The 15,553-nt window shown below is 46.2% G+C and overlaps 1 protein-coding gene across 3 annotated transcripts in view; it reads left to right on the forward strand.

Moving 5' to 3' along the window:
- The window catches only part of CACNA1H (calcium voltage-gated channel subunit alpha1 H), a 127,314-nt gene that overhangs the window by 93,055 nt on the left and 18,706 nt on the right, over positions 1-15,553 (forward strand). For all 3 annotated transcript variants that reach the window (XM_075104703.1, XM_075104704.1, XM_075104705.1), the window contains exons 24-27: positions 6,962-7,113; positions 9,106-9,215; positions 10,371-10,504; positions 11,077-11,147. In XM_075104703.1, coding sequence (XP_074960804.1) covers positions 6,962-7,113; positions 9,106-9,215; positions 10,371-10,504; positions 11,077-11,147 — 467 coding nt within the window. The remainder of the gene's footprint in view (positions 1-6,961; positions 7,114-9,105; positions 9,216-10,370; positions 10,505-11,076; positions 11,148-15,553) is intronic.

Genomic DNA, 15,553 nt, shown 5'->3' on the forward strand with positions numbered 1-15,553 from the left:
GGCCACTGTGATCAAAGATGAGCTTAGTTAGGGATAAGGCCTGAGCGCTTCTGGCCCAGCTCGTCGCAGCAGCCCTGTGGCTCTTTGCCCAGCGCTGTGCTGCCCTGCGTAACCTCCTGTAAAGACCTAATATCTCATTGTGACAAATGGCTAATTGTCTCGCAAACATCAAGCCACAGGTATCCATTTTCATCTGGAAAAACTGCAGTTAGCTCGAATAGGCTTTTGCCTGGCTCGAAGGACATAGCAAGTCAAGAGGCTTTGCTTAGAAACCCCAGCCAACTTCCTCCATCCATCTACACTTGAGTCTAAAGGCAGGCAGCAGTATCGCTTGCAGCTCCTCTGCTGCTCTTTTGGTCTTCTTTATAAGAGCATTGGAGACCTCAGCGCTAAATATCTGCACCGTGGTCTCCGCGGGGCCTTAATAACAGACTGACCTGACACCACAGGGAAGGCCAAGCCCATTTCATTTTAGCTAGTTGTGAGTTAAGTAGCTGGGTTAAAATGAAATCCAGATCAAACTAGCCAGCTGCAAACAGACATTGCATCTCTTTGGAGATTTAGAAGAGTTCAAATGCAATTTCATTTCCCTTTTCCCATTTTGTTTTTTGAGTTTGAGGTTCCAGCTAGGATTAGAAGTGGAAATCCTGAAGGCAGCATTTCCAGCACAATAAGAGAAATCAGTTTCAGGCTCTCAAGAGTCCTCCTGCTTGTGCAGTATTTCTACCCCAATGTGCTGATGCAAGAAGACGTTCAGATAAACTCAAAGTTTATATCAAAATAAAAAAAGCTTATTTACAAAGAACATTAAGCATCCTTAGAGAAAATAGACTGGGGCACAGGTGAGGAGGGATAGCTTAACCACAGCCAGTTGCTGTTCCTGATTAGTAAGTAAACCTTATTACAAGCCTGTCTGTGGCTCGCTGCTCAGGCACTGAAAAAAGCCAGTCCCTGCAGTGATGGGCACTGTTATATTGCCCCTCCTTATTCAGCTATCTCAAAGGACAGGGACACGGAGATATTTCGGACTGCAGACCCAGGCATTGCACAGATGTGGGTTGTAACATTTCACTGAGAGCGCGTGGGGAGGAGGACAGCTTTCTGGAAGGCGATCAAGTCCAACATAGCAACTGAGAGGCTAAACGTTTGTCCCTGTGTTGGGCTTCCAGGAGGTTACCTCAGATCGTCTGGCTCTGAGGTCTCCTACTTGCCTCTGCTCAGCATGGACAGCTTGGCATCTAAATTTGAGTTGTTAACAAGGTGAAATCAAATATCTGATACCCATTTTGGAAGATTGCTATTTACATTTTAATGGCTTTTTAAAATTTAAATAGGAGGAGTTTTCACCTCCTGGGTAATTTAGAAGATGATGGATTTGGTGAAAAAATGTGGCAGACTCAGAAAGATGTGAGATGCGGTTGGTGCCACGTGTGACAGAGTCTCTGGGGGGGAGTGTCTGTGTGCACATGCAGGCATGGGATGCTGCGCGGTGAAGGTGGGCTGGCCAGATTTCCATGTGCCCCAGCGCTGTGTGTCTTACCCATACAGAGGAGTGGGTGAAAGGCCAGTCCCCCCGGCACAGGATGGGCACAGGAGACCAGTAATTCTGTAGAGGAGCAAGGAGCCTGCATTGGGAAGCCTAGCAGAGAGCCCTGCTTTTGCTTCTGTTGCAATTTCTAGTATTTGGCCTGAACAGACCCTGAGGGGTGGAAGAATCAGGGCTGTTAGCAAGAGTAACATCCAGCATAGCTAACAGGTGTACTCTCTGAGCAATACCCATCCATTTGGACTCGCCCTGTCTGCCTGGCATCTTGTCTTTGCATCCTGTCTCTTGTCTGTAATGTCCTCTGTGTGTAGCGACCCTGTGTGTGTTTCTGTGTATTGAGGTCTTTGGGCATCTGTAGGTACCTACACACACAGAAACACACCACTGAGCCATGGTAGGCTTGGGCTCAGTCCTGGAAATGGGCTACGCCTCAGCTTCTCAGTGCCTGGATAGTACCAGTCCCAGGCTCTGCAGGCTGGGTTGAGGATTTGGACCCTGCGTGCAGAGCTATGAGCCTGGCAGAGGGATTGCTCCGTGGAGGACACAGCCCTGTGGTGGGATACTGCTCCTTCTTCAGACCCCATGGAGGTGGGATGGGGAATCATCACGTGTCTGTTTTGGGGGTACTTTCCAGGCCCTTCAGGAGCCTGGCAGGAAGGTCCCTCTCAGCCCACATCTCTGCGGTCACACACCACCTCAGACCATTCCAAAAAGTTTCTTGATTCCCACCTGAGGGCCACTTTCACGGAGGGATTGGGACAGGGTGAAACCCCACATCCCTTGTCAGTGTGCCTTGACTCTCTGCTGCTGTGACAAGCATCACTCGAGGCACCGGCAACAGAGTTCATGGACCAAATCTGTCAGCAAGGCACTGCTGCCATGGCAGCAGCAACGGCCGCAGGGCCCAGCCTTCATGATCGGGCTGCAGTAAACTCAGCTGAGGCCAGGGCCAGCGCTGGAGGCAGGCACTGGGATTGCCAGTTAACTCTGCTCACAGAAGAAAAGAGGGCAGGGGGTTGAATACACTGTAGAAATGCATTTGATGTGGTTTTAAAGGTGGAACGGCACAGTGTACTTTTTCATGTGAAGGTAAAAATTCAAGATAAACTAGAATATTTTTCTGACACAGTCACTACTATATCCACTGTATCTACTATGTAAATAAGTGTAGTGTAATTTAATAATCCTGCAGCTCCTAACCTTTTAATGAGGTTCTGAGAAGACACAGACTGAAACCAGCCTCCCCAGATTAAAGTTTTTATTAAAACCACATGGATCAGCTTGATCTCCTCTGCGTTCAGGACACAGGGCCAAATCTACACGCCCATATCTGCTGTGAAGCCAGCAGCCGCTGGCCCACTGAGCAAAGCACGATGTCAGGTCAAACGCAGGCAGTACCCTGGGCTTCAAAGGCTGCAAGTCGGGTCTGGGTGACACCGTGTGCCAAAAGCAGTGCAGGCGACACTGGAAAAGCTGGAAATGCCTGACACAGCCCAGGGGAGGCCCTAGCTGGGGAGCAGAAGTGCCTTTCAGTAGTGTCACCGAGTCACTGGCCCCTGGGAAGAGCCTAAAAACTGAGAAAAGGCAAACGTGTTTTCCTGATTTCCGCTCTGCACGAGAGGAGCACGGCCACAGCTGTGTTCCTCTGAGGCATTTCCCAGCACAGAGCTGAGCATCTGGGCATTGTAGAAGGAAGAGGCCAGTTTTGTTTTAAGACCCAGCAGAGATGCCATTCAGAGCACTGACTCTAAGCCTTTCTCTCTAGGGGTGAGCAATCATGGGCAGCACACAACGGTATTTAAATTAGTCCATCCTCTCCGTGCCACAACCAGCTCTGTATCCAGCAGAAACATTTGAGCTGTAACTAAAATTTTGGGCACTGCATATCTGAGTGTTTAGTATTTCCAGCTAGGGAATTATCAACCCATCTCGCTTATTTTTCCAGGCAGCTGCAGGTATAGAGCTACTCTGTGCCAAGCATGCACATAAACCCATTAGGGCTTTCTAATGTTTCATGCAGAGGAGAATAATGGAGGAGCTGTAGCTAGAAATTGTAATGCCAACCTGAATGCTTTTAAGCTAGGAGACAGCGCTTCATTAATTTTCACGTCAGCAGAATCACAAGCAAAAAAGTTTAAATACTTTTCAGAGAGGTGAGAGTCAAGCATTAGCCAACATCTAGAAGTGGGGGCGAGAAAGGACTGTGGTTTTCCTTTTGCATATGTTTGATGGTTTCGCCTTTCCCTCCTGCATTTCCACCAATTCAAACCATCAGCTGCAGGGATACTTGTCTGTGTTTGATATAAGTCTGCTGGTTGGCTGACTGGAGCCTCATCCCAGAAACCATTTCCCTGGAGAAACCAGGCACAGGTTGCATTTTGCCTACTGTAATTAACGATGCATTAGATCTTCCCCATTTGCTGTGCCCACATCCCCATGGTCCACTGTTCCCCTCATGCGGGTTCTTCTGCAGACCCCACGTCCCTGGTTGAGCAGGCTGTAGCAGTAGGTGTGTGCAGTGAACGCTTACCCGCAAACTGCGGAAAATGACATAGTGTGCTCTCACTAAGAGCTAAAAAACGTGTGTCTGAAGTGAAAGGAGGCCAGAGCCACTCGCTGTGCTGTTGACTGAAGTCAAAGTCCTGTTCCTGAAGGGTCCGGGAATAAACAGTGACCCCGCAGAGCTGGGGGCCTTTGGGGCTCTGAAACGCAGCCGCCCTCCTGCGGGGAGCAGGTGAGAGCTGCAGTGAAGCTGTGTGGCTGTTCTCTCACTGCTTTCACCCTGCTGCAAACCCTCTGCCTTCACGGGATCGTCCTGACGCCACACCAGCATCACCAAAAGTAGAAGCTGGCCTGTCCTTCCTGCATATCCCTGCTCACTACAGTTAGCCTCGCATGAGCAGTATCTCCTCTAATGGACATTGCATGGGTTACTCCACTGAGCATGACAGTGTTGTTGCATGCGTTTTGAAGTGTTGTCAACTTTATCCTAGACTGTCCTTGTATGTGTCCCCCCAGGAAAAGTTTCTTTTTCATCTGTTAACCTGGCTTCAGGCATGCAGTACATCCTAAATGAGTAGGGCATTTCCTAGAGCTCCCTCATCCCAGGTCAAGTTAAACCTGTCGCAAGTTCTCTGAGCAACCAGTTGACCAGGCGTAGCCAGTGCTGAGCACCGGCAGAGTGTACAGACACAGACCTCTGAAACACTTTCACTCAGTAAAACAGACCCACCTTTATGGCTGGGTGGTTCCTCCTTGCTATTTCTATATCCAGCCCAGGAAAAGCGGGAGCTGTGTTGCTGACAGGCAGCCTAGAAGGTTTTCTGTTCAGCAACTTTACAGTGGAAGACGTTTTCTTGTGATTATGCCTTAGAATTATATAAATAGTTTATAAAAGGTAATAAACACCTGATCTTCTAATGAAGTTAATCAGTGGCTGCATTTGGGCAGGTTAGAGAGTCGTTGCAGTCACCTACAGCCTGTTCTCCATACGTGCCGGTAGCCCGTGTATTCACACGCTGCCCATCACTGCTTGTGTTCTTCTGAGATCAATCAGTCATTAATAAATAGCCCCTTAATATAACATTTGACTGTTTGGGGTATTCTCAGACCTCCCAGCAAGCTGATTTTTTTGCATTCCCAAGAAGACAATTCCAAAAGTAAAAAAAAAAAAAAAAAAGGAAGAAAAAGTATGTCGTAATCCTGAATACACACGCACACATAGTGCAGAGTTAAGTAAATGTTTTACTGTAATATTTTTATTATTATTTTTTAGACACACTGGAAGATTAGCCGAGCTAAGTAGCAGACAGCCGTACCAGCCCAAAATGACTGGTAGGACTAAAGCACGTGAAAGCAACAGAGAAATATATTCCAAAACAATTGTGTTTGCTTTCATCTAGTTTTTCCACCTCCATTAGCAGAAAAAATAAGTCTAGGTGACCCCAGTCAGAAGGAACTGTTTTTCAGATGCCTCCACTCCACTTTTAACTACCAGAAAAAATAGGAGTTGAAAGAGGGCAGCAGTTTCAATTTCCCTTTATCCAATTTATTTTAGGGTTTTGGACTCTAATCTGGCATCAGTTGCACTACCAAAAAAACCACCCACATTTCAAGAGTCACTCCATCTGAAAGATACTAGCAAGATAAGAGGAGTGGAAAATGTATTTCAGGGGGCCACCGAGTACTTTTGAGCCTCTTTCCCTCCTTATTTTTTAAGGTGAAGCAGCTCCTTTCCCTCAGCTCCTCATGTCTTTAAAGCTGAATTTGCTGAAACATCTGCAAAAAAAAAAATCCCTCTCTGTTAAGAACAATCCTGCTCTGACTTAGTGTGACCTAACATGTCTCTTCCACTTGCAAAATCTGCAGTAGTGCTGACTTTGGCCCCAAGTACGCTCTTTGAATATTTGCATTTCTTAAGTTTGAAAAGAATTCAACTCTATCCAAGTGCCCACAGCCATCCTGTGGTCAGAGTCTAATTTGAGAGACACATGCAGTAAATACAGCTCGGTCACAGGGCAGTGTCCAAACACTGTCCTAGGAACAGCCCCGGGAACTTGGTCATATACAGAAATCTCCTCATTTCAAAGGGAAGAAAGGAGGAGTCATGACCAGAGGCAGAGAGGTGAAATTTGTGTGATCATAGCCCAGATGGTTTTTTAGATGCAACCATGTCCTTGTTTGTATATTTCCAGAGGAGCTTGTGCTGACAGTCTTTGTCGAGGCAAATGCTGAGCACCCCACTCCATTGCCATTGATGCTCTCCTGTGTGCTACTAACCCTCACGCATGTGTCTTCCTTTGCCACAGGCATTGCTATGTTTCCTTTAGACATTTAAAATACACCAAAAGCCTTCTGTCACAGAACCTGGGCTCAGGTGATGTTCGTCTCTTACGTGATGATGCCTGCCATCAGCCGGATTAGGAGAGATGCGTATCAGAGTCCAGACCAATAAGACCTGTCCTTGGCCATTCCTCTAAACTGGAGTTGGAGCTTTGTGGGGTTTGGAGCTTTTCTTTTGGCTTTGGGTCTCGTTTCCATCCTGCTTCACACCCTTCCTGGTTCGTGATAAGAGTCCATTAAGTGAGGAGGTTGTCCTCTAGCCTGAGACAGAGCAGTAAGAACAGAGCACACTTGGGAGAAAAACAGACCTGGTTGTCAAAGCTGCGGAGGTCCCTTCTGCAGACACAGGAGGTTTGGCTCAGCCTGAGAACCCCGCTACGGTTCTTGAAGGCCTCGCTGCTAGGAAGAAGCACTTGGCCATTTCCCATGGCTTGCTTGAATCAGTTCTCCCAAAGGCTTCACCCTGCATCTGGGGGTGTGTAAGACACGACCCGCAGCCCACGTTGTGATGGCTGCCGACCGCGCAGCAGGGCCTGCATTCATTGCGTTGCCTTTCTTTGTCTTCTTCTGCAGAAGCCCAACGCAGGCCTTACTACGCTGACTACTCCCCAGCACGGAAGTACATTCACACCCTCTGCACCAGCCACTATCTCGACCTCTTCATCACATTCATCATTGGGGTCAATGTCATCACTATGTCAATGGAGCACTACAACCAGCCAAAGGTAAGAACCACCCATCATGTCGGCCACGAAACACAGCAGCATGGGGTAGCAGAGGACCTGAGGACCATACTCTGTGTCCTTGGGATACCACTGATCGATGAGGTCTGCAGCCAGCTCTGATTCCCTGGGACCATTCCCTGTTGTTTGAAAGCCTCAGCAGGCTCCAGGCTCAGCATTGCAATCCATCTAACTCTAGGCCAGCTCTACCATTCGGGAGTCACTTGCCTCAATCAAAAGCTTGACTTCCCTGCTCTTGCATGAAAAAAACCAGAGAATAAAGTTAATGGAGAGCAAACTAAACTTTTACTAGGAAAAGACCAGTCCAAATATTTCCTCTCCTAATCCCAGACGTGACTGACCATCAGACTGTAAAACAGTCCAGAACTTTAGAATATTCCATTAACAGATACAAACATGAAGTTAATGCATGCAGAGCAGCGTTCCTTTTCCTCAATGACTTTAGAATAAACTAGCTCTTAAGTACAACCCTTCTTTTCTTTATGTATCATAAAATCTGCCTTTCCCAAGAAAACCTTTAGCATAAATCATATAGCTTGTCTGTTTGCCGCATATATTAATCTTTCATCACATTATCATTCACAGAGCTCTAGGCTCAGTGTTTACTTTTCTAGTATTGCACGGTCTGCCAGGTAACCTGCAAATGCCTCCTGGAAGCTGAGCCAGAGGGGCACCAAGCCACAGGGTAACGCATGTGTGTTTTACACCAGCTGACTGTGTGCTGTTCTGCCCCCATAATTCCTTTGCATAACAGCCTTTGTTTCGCATGTAAATGTTATTTATCCAGATTAGATCTTATTTATACTTGTTTTATATTCATGTAAAACACAGTGGTGTAAATCTGAATGCAAACCATCACAAATGACGTGAGAATTCAGGCTTGGGCAGTGTGCTTCAGATGAAATAGTAAATAGTCCCACATTCTTTTAAAGTTGCCATTTTACTTCAGGCACTGGAACAAAAATAGGGATGGTAGTGCACTGAGGAATGCCAACATCAGCAAAACTTTCAGCTCTTGTTCCTAAAAAAATTGGTGTGTGGTCATCCCACGTAGCTGGGGTCAGCAAAGCACGGTCATGGCACAAATGTGACGAGGAGAGCTTGCCTGTGGCCCGAGGCTTCCTCTGTCAACAAAGCAGACGTTGCTTTGCAGATTCCTCTGTTGCATTTTATTTCCAATTGTGTCTGTTTTGATGTTCACTGTTATCTTTTTTTTTATTGTAAAAGACCTATATTACATTGAACTAAATTCCCCTTCCCTCCCTCCTCTCCCCAAATCCCTACCCAACCAAAGAGCTGTTTCACTCTGCAACTATCTATTTTAAGGTCCCAGCAAGATTCTTTTGCTATTGTTGGCCTACAGTTCCAGTGAAATCCATTATAAACACTCATCATCTTAAAGTATAAACACTGCAGATTCCTGACTTCCGAGAGCAGCTCTATAGAGAGCGTGAACATTGCACCAAATATGGACACACTCTGCCCAGCTCTAGAGATGTAACATTTTTCAAGAAGGCAAGATTTAATCCATCTCCAACATCATTTATTTTTCTGAGGGTTTTAAGCAAAGCCATCATTCTAAGGGTTGCCACGCTGGAATAAAGAAATGATCCATCAAGTCTTTTATTCTACCCAAGGCTAGGCAGATCTGACGAAGTAAACCTTCTTAGCTGGAGAAGGGGTAGAATTTTCTGTCTGACCAGACTGAACAATCTGGACACTGAAGTTGGAGGGCTGCTAGCTCTTGACATTTTTAACACAAATAGCATTAGTGCTTACGAGGTTTGTGTGTGCATCGGTGTCTAACCCTTTATTTGCGTTTTGCTTTGTGATTTAGTGCAGTTTTGTAACTGAGCTCTGCAAGCTATTGTGACTTTCCTTCTTACATCTTTGTCCCTGTGCCACCCTTGTGCCTGCCAGTCCCTCTTTAGGGGCTCAAGGAAAGGCTGGTCTAACTGGTGTCTCTCTTTCCAGTCCCTGGATGAAGCCCTGAAGTACTGCAACTATGTGTTCACCATAGTTTTTGTGTTCGAGGCAGTTCTGAAGTTGGTGGCATTTGGTTTTCGAAGGTTCTTTAAGGACAGGTGAGAGTATTTTAAACTCCTGTGCATTTGGGGTAGAGCTGTATCGACCCAGTTTCAAAGCTGGATGCTGGGTACATGTAGCATCACTATGATAGCGCTACATGCTGTGTGCAAGGAAGAGCAAAGGCCTGTCTCTCCGTGGGTGCAAACTTTATAGCGTAGAAACTAAAAATTCGAAGAACTGCTGGTACTGCTTTGCGGAAGGAATTAAGGAAATCTTACAAAATTCTGTATACGTTCTTTCTCCCAGTACCTGCATCTCCACCAGGTCTGACCGGCTCAGCTTAGAGGTCAGAAACAACCTGTTGGCATCAATCCAGTCCTCAAAAGTGTAGTTTTGGCACCCTAAGGTCACAGAGTCCCTCAGAACAAGTCTCCTTTGCAAGTCGAACCAGACCTTTGGTAGACTGCTGGCTTTGTAAAGCCTTTAGCAAAGGCAGAGGTAGTTGTGTTCAGCCCCGCTGCCTTCAGATCCCAGCTGCAGAGACCTGCGGATCTTCTGCTGCCTCACATTTAGCCACAAGCAAATGTGCGTGAGAGCACGTTGTGGTTTGGCGCCTTGCTGGGGAGCAGGGTAAGACCGAACATTTCTCCACAAAAGTATCTTGCTTTCCTCATTTATCCTGAGTGAGTGGTTGGAAGCTGTGCAATGAGCTATGAGCAATATTACTTATGAGGGAAACCGCATAGGGAAGTCACTCACTTTCTTCACATCTTACTGTCTTTCTGGTGCTGGTGTGGAAGGCCCTCTACAAGTCTTAGGCTATAAATCAATGAAGAAATTCTAGTGGAGTAATTCAAAAGACAGGTGACATATCATGGGAGCTGTTGTATTGCGTCACATCACAGGTCCCTCTAGCCTAGTATCTTGCCCTGAGAGCAGCGCCAGGTGGATAGCAGGGGGACGATAGGGACCGGGAACTGGGCAGGGACACTTCCCAGGCGCAGCCTACAGCAGCCTGTGGCTCGGACGCAGCCTGTGCCAGCTGCAGTGAGTTGATTTTGTACCACATAGAAGATCATGGACCCAGATATGAGAGAGGAGAGGCATTTGGGGTTTGCTTGCAATTGTTAGTAACAGATAATTCTCTGCCCTTGGGTGTCTGCCCATGTATGATTTTTATTTATTTTGCCTTCCCTCTTTTTGTCTGTTAGGTGGAATCAGCTGGATTTGGCGATAGTTCTCTTATCGATTGTGGGAATCACGCTGGAGGAAATTGAGATGAACGCTGCATTGCCCATCAATCCCACAATAATACGCATCATGCGGGTGCTGAGAATAGCAAGAGGTACGGCCTGCTCCGTAGGTCTCCAGCCATCCCTCCAGACATGTTAAGAAATGCTTTGGCCATTTGTTCTACTAGTCCTACTGTTTAAGTTCAGCCTGAGAACAGTTAGGTGATGAGGCAAAATGTCGATTCAGAGACAAGCTACGTGGGGTTTCATGGGTGTTTCCAGCGGCACCTTAGATTGGTCTCTAATTCAAACCTGGGGTCACAGGCCTTTTATACTCATGCCAGACAAGAGCAGGAAGCAGCGGGGAAGGGAAGATCAGAGCTTGAGGTGGTGCTCTTCACTGATGAAATGTCTCCCCATCACTCTCCCACATTTTCCTGCTAGGGCATGCTGGAGTTCTTCTGGCTTCTTGGTCTGTTTTACTGACGTCCTTAACATTAATTGGTGGGGGAAGTAGTCAGGATGTTCTATGGGCCCTGCCAGGACGCAGCGAGCTTGCCATCTGTATGAATAGATGCAAGAGAGCTGTAAACCCTCCCTACAAGATCTGAAGCTAAATCTACTTTATGGGTTTTGCTTAAAATATTTCCCAGCCTTTCTGACCAGGATTTGATTCTCATTGTAGTGCTGAAACTGCTTAAAATGGCCACTGGGATGCGAGCTCTCCTGGACACAGTGGTACAAGCACTTCCCCAGGTAAGCCCCCAGACTTCACCCAGGCTCAGTTTGTTCCCCTTGGTGGACTGTGCCTTTCAGGCCTGGGGTGAGCGGTGTACCACCATCTTTCATGGGCACTAGAAGCCACCTGGGGAGGATATCAGCTTTCTCTGCTGCCACTGTTGCCTTTGTGGCAGTTCTGTATGGTACGTCCTGATCACATAGTGTGTGTTAGATGGGAGAACCAGAATGATGGAAAAAGAGTTAACAGAGAGCCAACTGCTGTAGGCAGAGCTCTTATAAAACACAGATTACACTGGTAAGTTCAGGAGACACAAGGCTAGAGAAAGCCGTTGGTGAAAGCACTGGAAGTAGACAGCTTCCAGCTCGGCAGTTTTCTTTGTGAAACAGGAGCAACCATGCTTATTGACACCCATTGACAGAGGGCCTGCAGACTTGAAAAGGCAAATAGAGGAGGTGTTTCTGAGTGTTAAAAGCTTGAAGTGGGGCGTCAAGTCACCATATCCTCATGAGCTACAAGAGGAACAATGATGCTGCTAGTCTTAATGATATTTGATAGGATCTTTCAGGTGTTCAGTTCCTGGGACCACTTTTTTATGGATCCATTTATTTGAAAAAAAAAAAAAGAGGGAAAGAAACCTTTGGCTGACTTGCACTCCTCCCTCAAAAAGATCTAAATCACATCAGAAGAATTCCAAGAAGTTTAGGGTTCCTTTGTTTTTAAAATCTTATGCTATTTAAGCTGTGTTCTGCTAGCTTGTGGGTTTGATGGTCTGAGTCCTAATCTTTCAGTCTTTAGAGTCAGCTTGGCTACCTACACATTCCAATTTCATATATCCCCAGCATCCTGTATCCCACCAGGCAGCAGTAGAGACATTTACTGCCACACTTTACCCAGAAGTGAGTACCAATATGAGGTGCCAGGCCATCAAGAATGAGGCAGAGGAACTCTGAGCCTGATTCTCTGAGCTGGCATTTCAGAAGCAGCATTTTTAGGATGCACAGACGTGGTCGGTCCTTAGTTTTCAACCCCTCAATCCCACAGCTGAGCCGCTGGAAGGAGCTTTATGAGTGAGCCAACTCCATTCCGTGTAAAAGGCAGTGTAGTGTGCCCAGGGATGGACTCGGAGAGTCAGGCCTCCCCTCCCCCAGCCCCAGGCCCATAGGCACAGGGACATGGCAGCACACCATGGTGGGCAGTCACATCTTGATCAGCTTCAGCTGTCTGCAGAGGGATCACATCTCAAAGGCAGGATGATAGCGCTGTGGCTTGGCCAAAAGCAGACACCATGTAAGCAGCTCTTCCAGAATATGAGTGGCCCTATGAGAACCAGTAGAACTAGTACACATAATTACCCCAAAATACCTCTGTGAGTTAGTTGCTAAGCACAAAGAAGCCCATGATCTATTCAAAATGAACTGGAAAACAAGGGACATTTCTTTTTCTTGGAAAGACCCATTTACTTTTCATCACTGCCATAAAGACGTTTCTAATCTGAGGCACTTGCCCTTTGGTATTCAAATTTCCTTTTCAGTGAAGGATTTTGGCTGAAACTAAAGCAAGGAATTTGCCAACCTGACCCCTGTTTTGGCATTTCAAGAAAGCATTTGATTTGTGTCTATTTTTTTCTATCAAAATCATTGTGATTATAGAGTGTATTTTCTCTCTCTCCTTGTTTTGTCTCCCCCCCCAGACAATAGAGTGGCTACAGGCCAGGCCTTTTGTTTCCTTGGGGTGTTTTTGCAGTTTACATTCAAACCAAGCTCTCTTTTAAAGGGAAGTCCCCAGGGATATTCCAAGCAGATCGTGTGCAGATAAAACTGCCATTTTGTCCTCCAGTGAAATTCAGAAAAAGAGAAGGGAAGTTTGGGAAGACCTCTCCGACAACAATCACTCTTCATAAAGCTACAGCTTTCATTTGAAAGGCAGGGTAAGAGTTCCTAGCCCAATTAATTTAGCAGCCTAAAACCACAGCTGGAGAATCCTCATTGAATGTGTCTGCTAAGTGACAAGAAGAATGAATTTGATGCTTAGTCATTACGGTATTTGGGGAAATTCTTTGTCTGGTGTATGTAAAATGGCCATTTATGGGCTTACCGTAACAAGGTATTGTCATTGCAGCACACTTTTTTCTTTCTTTTTTTGGGTGATGTTTCATCAGCTTCCTATTTGTTTTTATTCAGCAGCAGATATAGCTTGAGGAACACGTAGAGAACCAACTATCCCCAGCTTTGGGGAATGTTAGCAGTCACAGTACAGGCTTAGTCTCCTCTTCTGGAACTTCAGACTGACCTTGAGCTGCTGTTTTCAATGCAGGAAGTCTTCCTGGTGTCTACCAGTTCAGAGATCTTCTCCTCCACCATGTCTCTGAAAAAAATGAGATGGAGTGGAGGGAGAACAAAGGAGGAGAGGCAAGAGAGACAGAAGGAATGATCAGGAAAAGATCTCAAAATGGCACCTTCTTTGCCCACCACCTCCATTCCCTCTTAGTCTCAGCAAATGTTTGGGATAATGTGAATTGACCATCACATTCCTGCCATAGGCCATCTGTGCATGTCTCCAGCACCGACTCCTTTACCCACTACTATGCAGTCTCGAGGCAGTATCTCCTTTTCAAACAGGAATCCAAGTTTTCCATTTTCACAGCTGGTTGGCCAAGAGGTTGAACTAGTAGTGGGGCCATCCACGGTCACCTAGAAGGGCACTGACATCCTTGGCTCTGAAGGTGTACCCTCCTGGCATGCCCTTTTGGAGAATGAACTATATCTGCCATGGACTTAAAATTATGAAGAGCTAAAATCAGTTACATTGCTGTAAACTTGAAATAGAACCATTGCTTTAAACTGAGCAGCTTAAAAAGAGCTGGGCTAGCATGGTGAGCACTGACTTCATCACTTCGACACTGCCAGTCCTAATTAAAGTCAGTTCAGGGCTGCCATTCACAGACTGGAAACTCCCCTGTGATTGCAGAGGCGTGCTCCTGGCGTAACACAAGCTACACAGCTCTGCACTGAACTTCAACATGTCTTTAGAAGCCACCCAGTCCTGTTTTAAGGATGCAAAGTGTTAGGGATCGGCCATCCCCTATCGACGAAATACATTCTTCGAGCAGGTGTTTACTCTTTCTGCTAAAAAAATCTGGTGTTTTTAGTCTGAATTAGCCAAGCTTGTTTTTTCATTGGATGTAATTTAGCTTTTTTTCCTTCTAGAACGTCTTCTTTTTGGAGGCAACAAGAGATAAAATAATCTCTTGCAGTCTGACAAAGAGAAGAACATTGAACTCCTTTAATCTCTCAGTGTGAAGCAGGTTTTCAAGACCTGTTTCAAGTGTTTTTCTCTTCTTTATGAGCTCTGGCCCCATTAAAGCTCTATAATGAATTATACCACTCTTACGCTTCGGCTGAATATTCCCTTGCTTATACATCTGGTGCCTGCCTCAGTTTTGTAAGCGATGTCTGCTCCATAGGACTCCTATTTGATGGTAATCCTTTAGTCCTTTTCACATCCCCTGCTTTCCAAAGTACAATTCACCCTTTCTGTAGCACGGGCCTGCACTTTGCTCTCAGATTTGTAACTTTGCATTTGGCTGGGTTAAAATGCTCCTTGCGTAAGTGAATCCACCATAGTGAGCAGCCCAGCTCAGTCTGCACAGCACTTCTAGTATTGATTGCCAGTAAGAAAACCTGCAGTCAATGCTAAGCTGCCAGTGCTCTCCCTGATGGAGAGGACAAAGTGGAAGCCAGTCCAATTGCCATCCTGGCTCTGCAAGGCCAACAATAGTAAAAAGTGGAACTTTCCTATCAAAAGATCTGGGTTCTTTCTCCTTCTTCTTTGTCAGTTGGTCCGTGGACAACACATTAATTAAATGCAGAACTGTACAGTATACCTCCTCTTTGTCTTCAAAGCTTGGAACTCCCCCCAGATGGACTCTGTGCCAAGAAAAAAGTGAAGAACTCCTCGTTCTATCGGTGCCCTGAAGGACAGGCTCTGTAGTTTGCTTCTGTCCACGAGTTTAACTCTTCGTGGTGCTGTAATTCCTGTTCTTATCTCAACTTCAGCTCTTGAACAGGTTTTCTGGCGTTGTGTAACAGCAGTTATGAGACATAAACAATAGCCTGCTTTTGCCAGATGCTGAAAACCCTCAGCGACTATAAAGCTCAGAGAGCAAGAATATAAATGTCTTACTAGCAAGTATTGCAGATGAGACAGATTCTGGAAGGTCGGTACGTGTGTGCTATGCTGCACATCAGCAAGAAGAGTAGAGATGCCTGAGAAATTTGAGCAGTGAACCAGAACTGATTAGGTAAAGAAACCAGGGTTCTACTGGCTGTTAGCACTGGTCTCCGTGGGGCTGAGCGGATACACAGAAAGGGGAGCTCATTCAGGTCAGCTAGCGGCCTTGTTGTTGCACCAATGAGATGAC

This window comes from Phalacrocorax aristotelis, chromosome 10 (assembly GCF_949628215.1).
Source record: "Phalacrocorax aristotelis chromosome 10, bGulAri2.1, whole genome shotgun sequence".
In the NCBI taxonomy this organism is placed as follows: domain Eukaryota; kingdom Metazoa; phylum Chordata; class Aves; order Suliformes; family Phalacrocoracidae; genus Phalacrocorax; species Phalacrocorax aristotelis.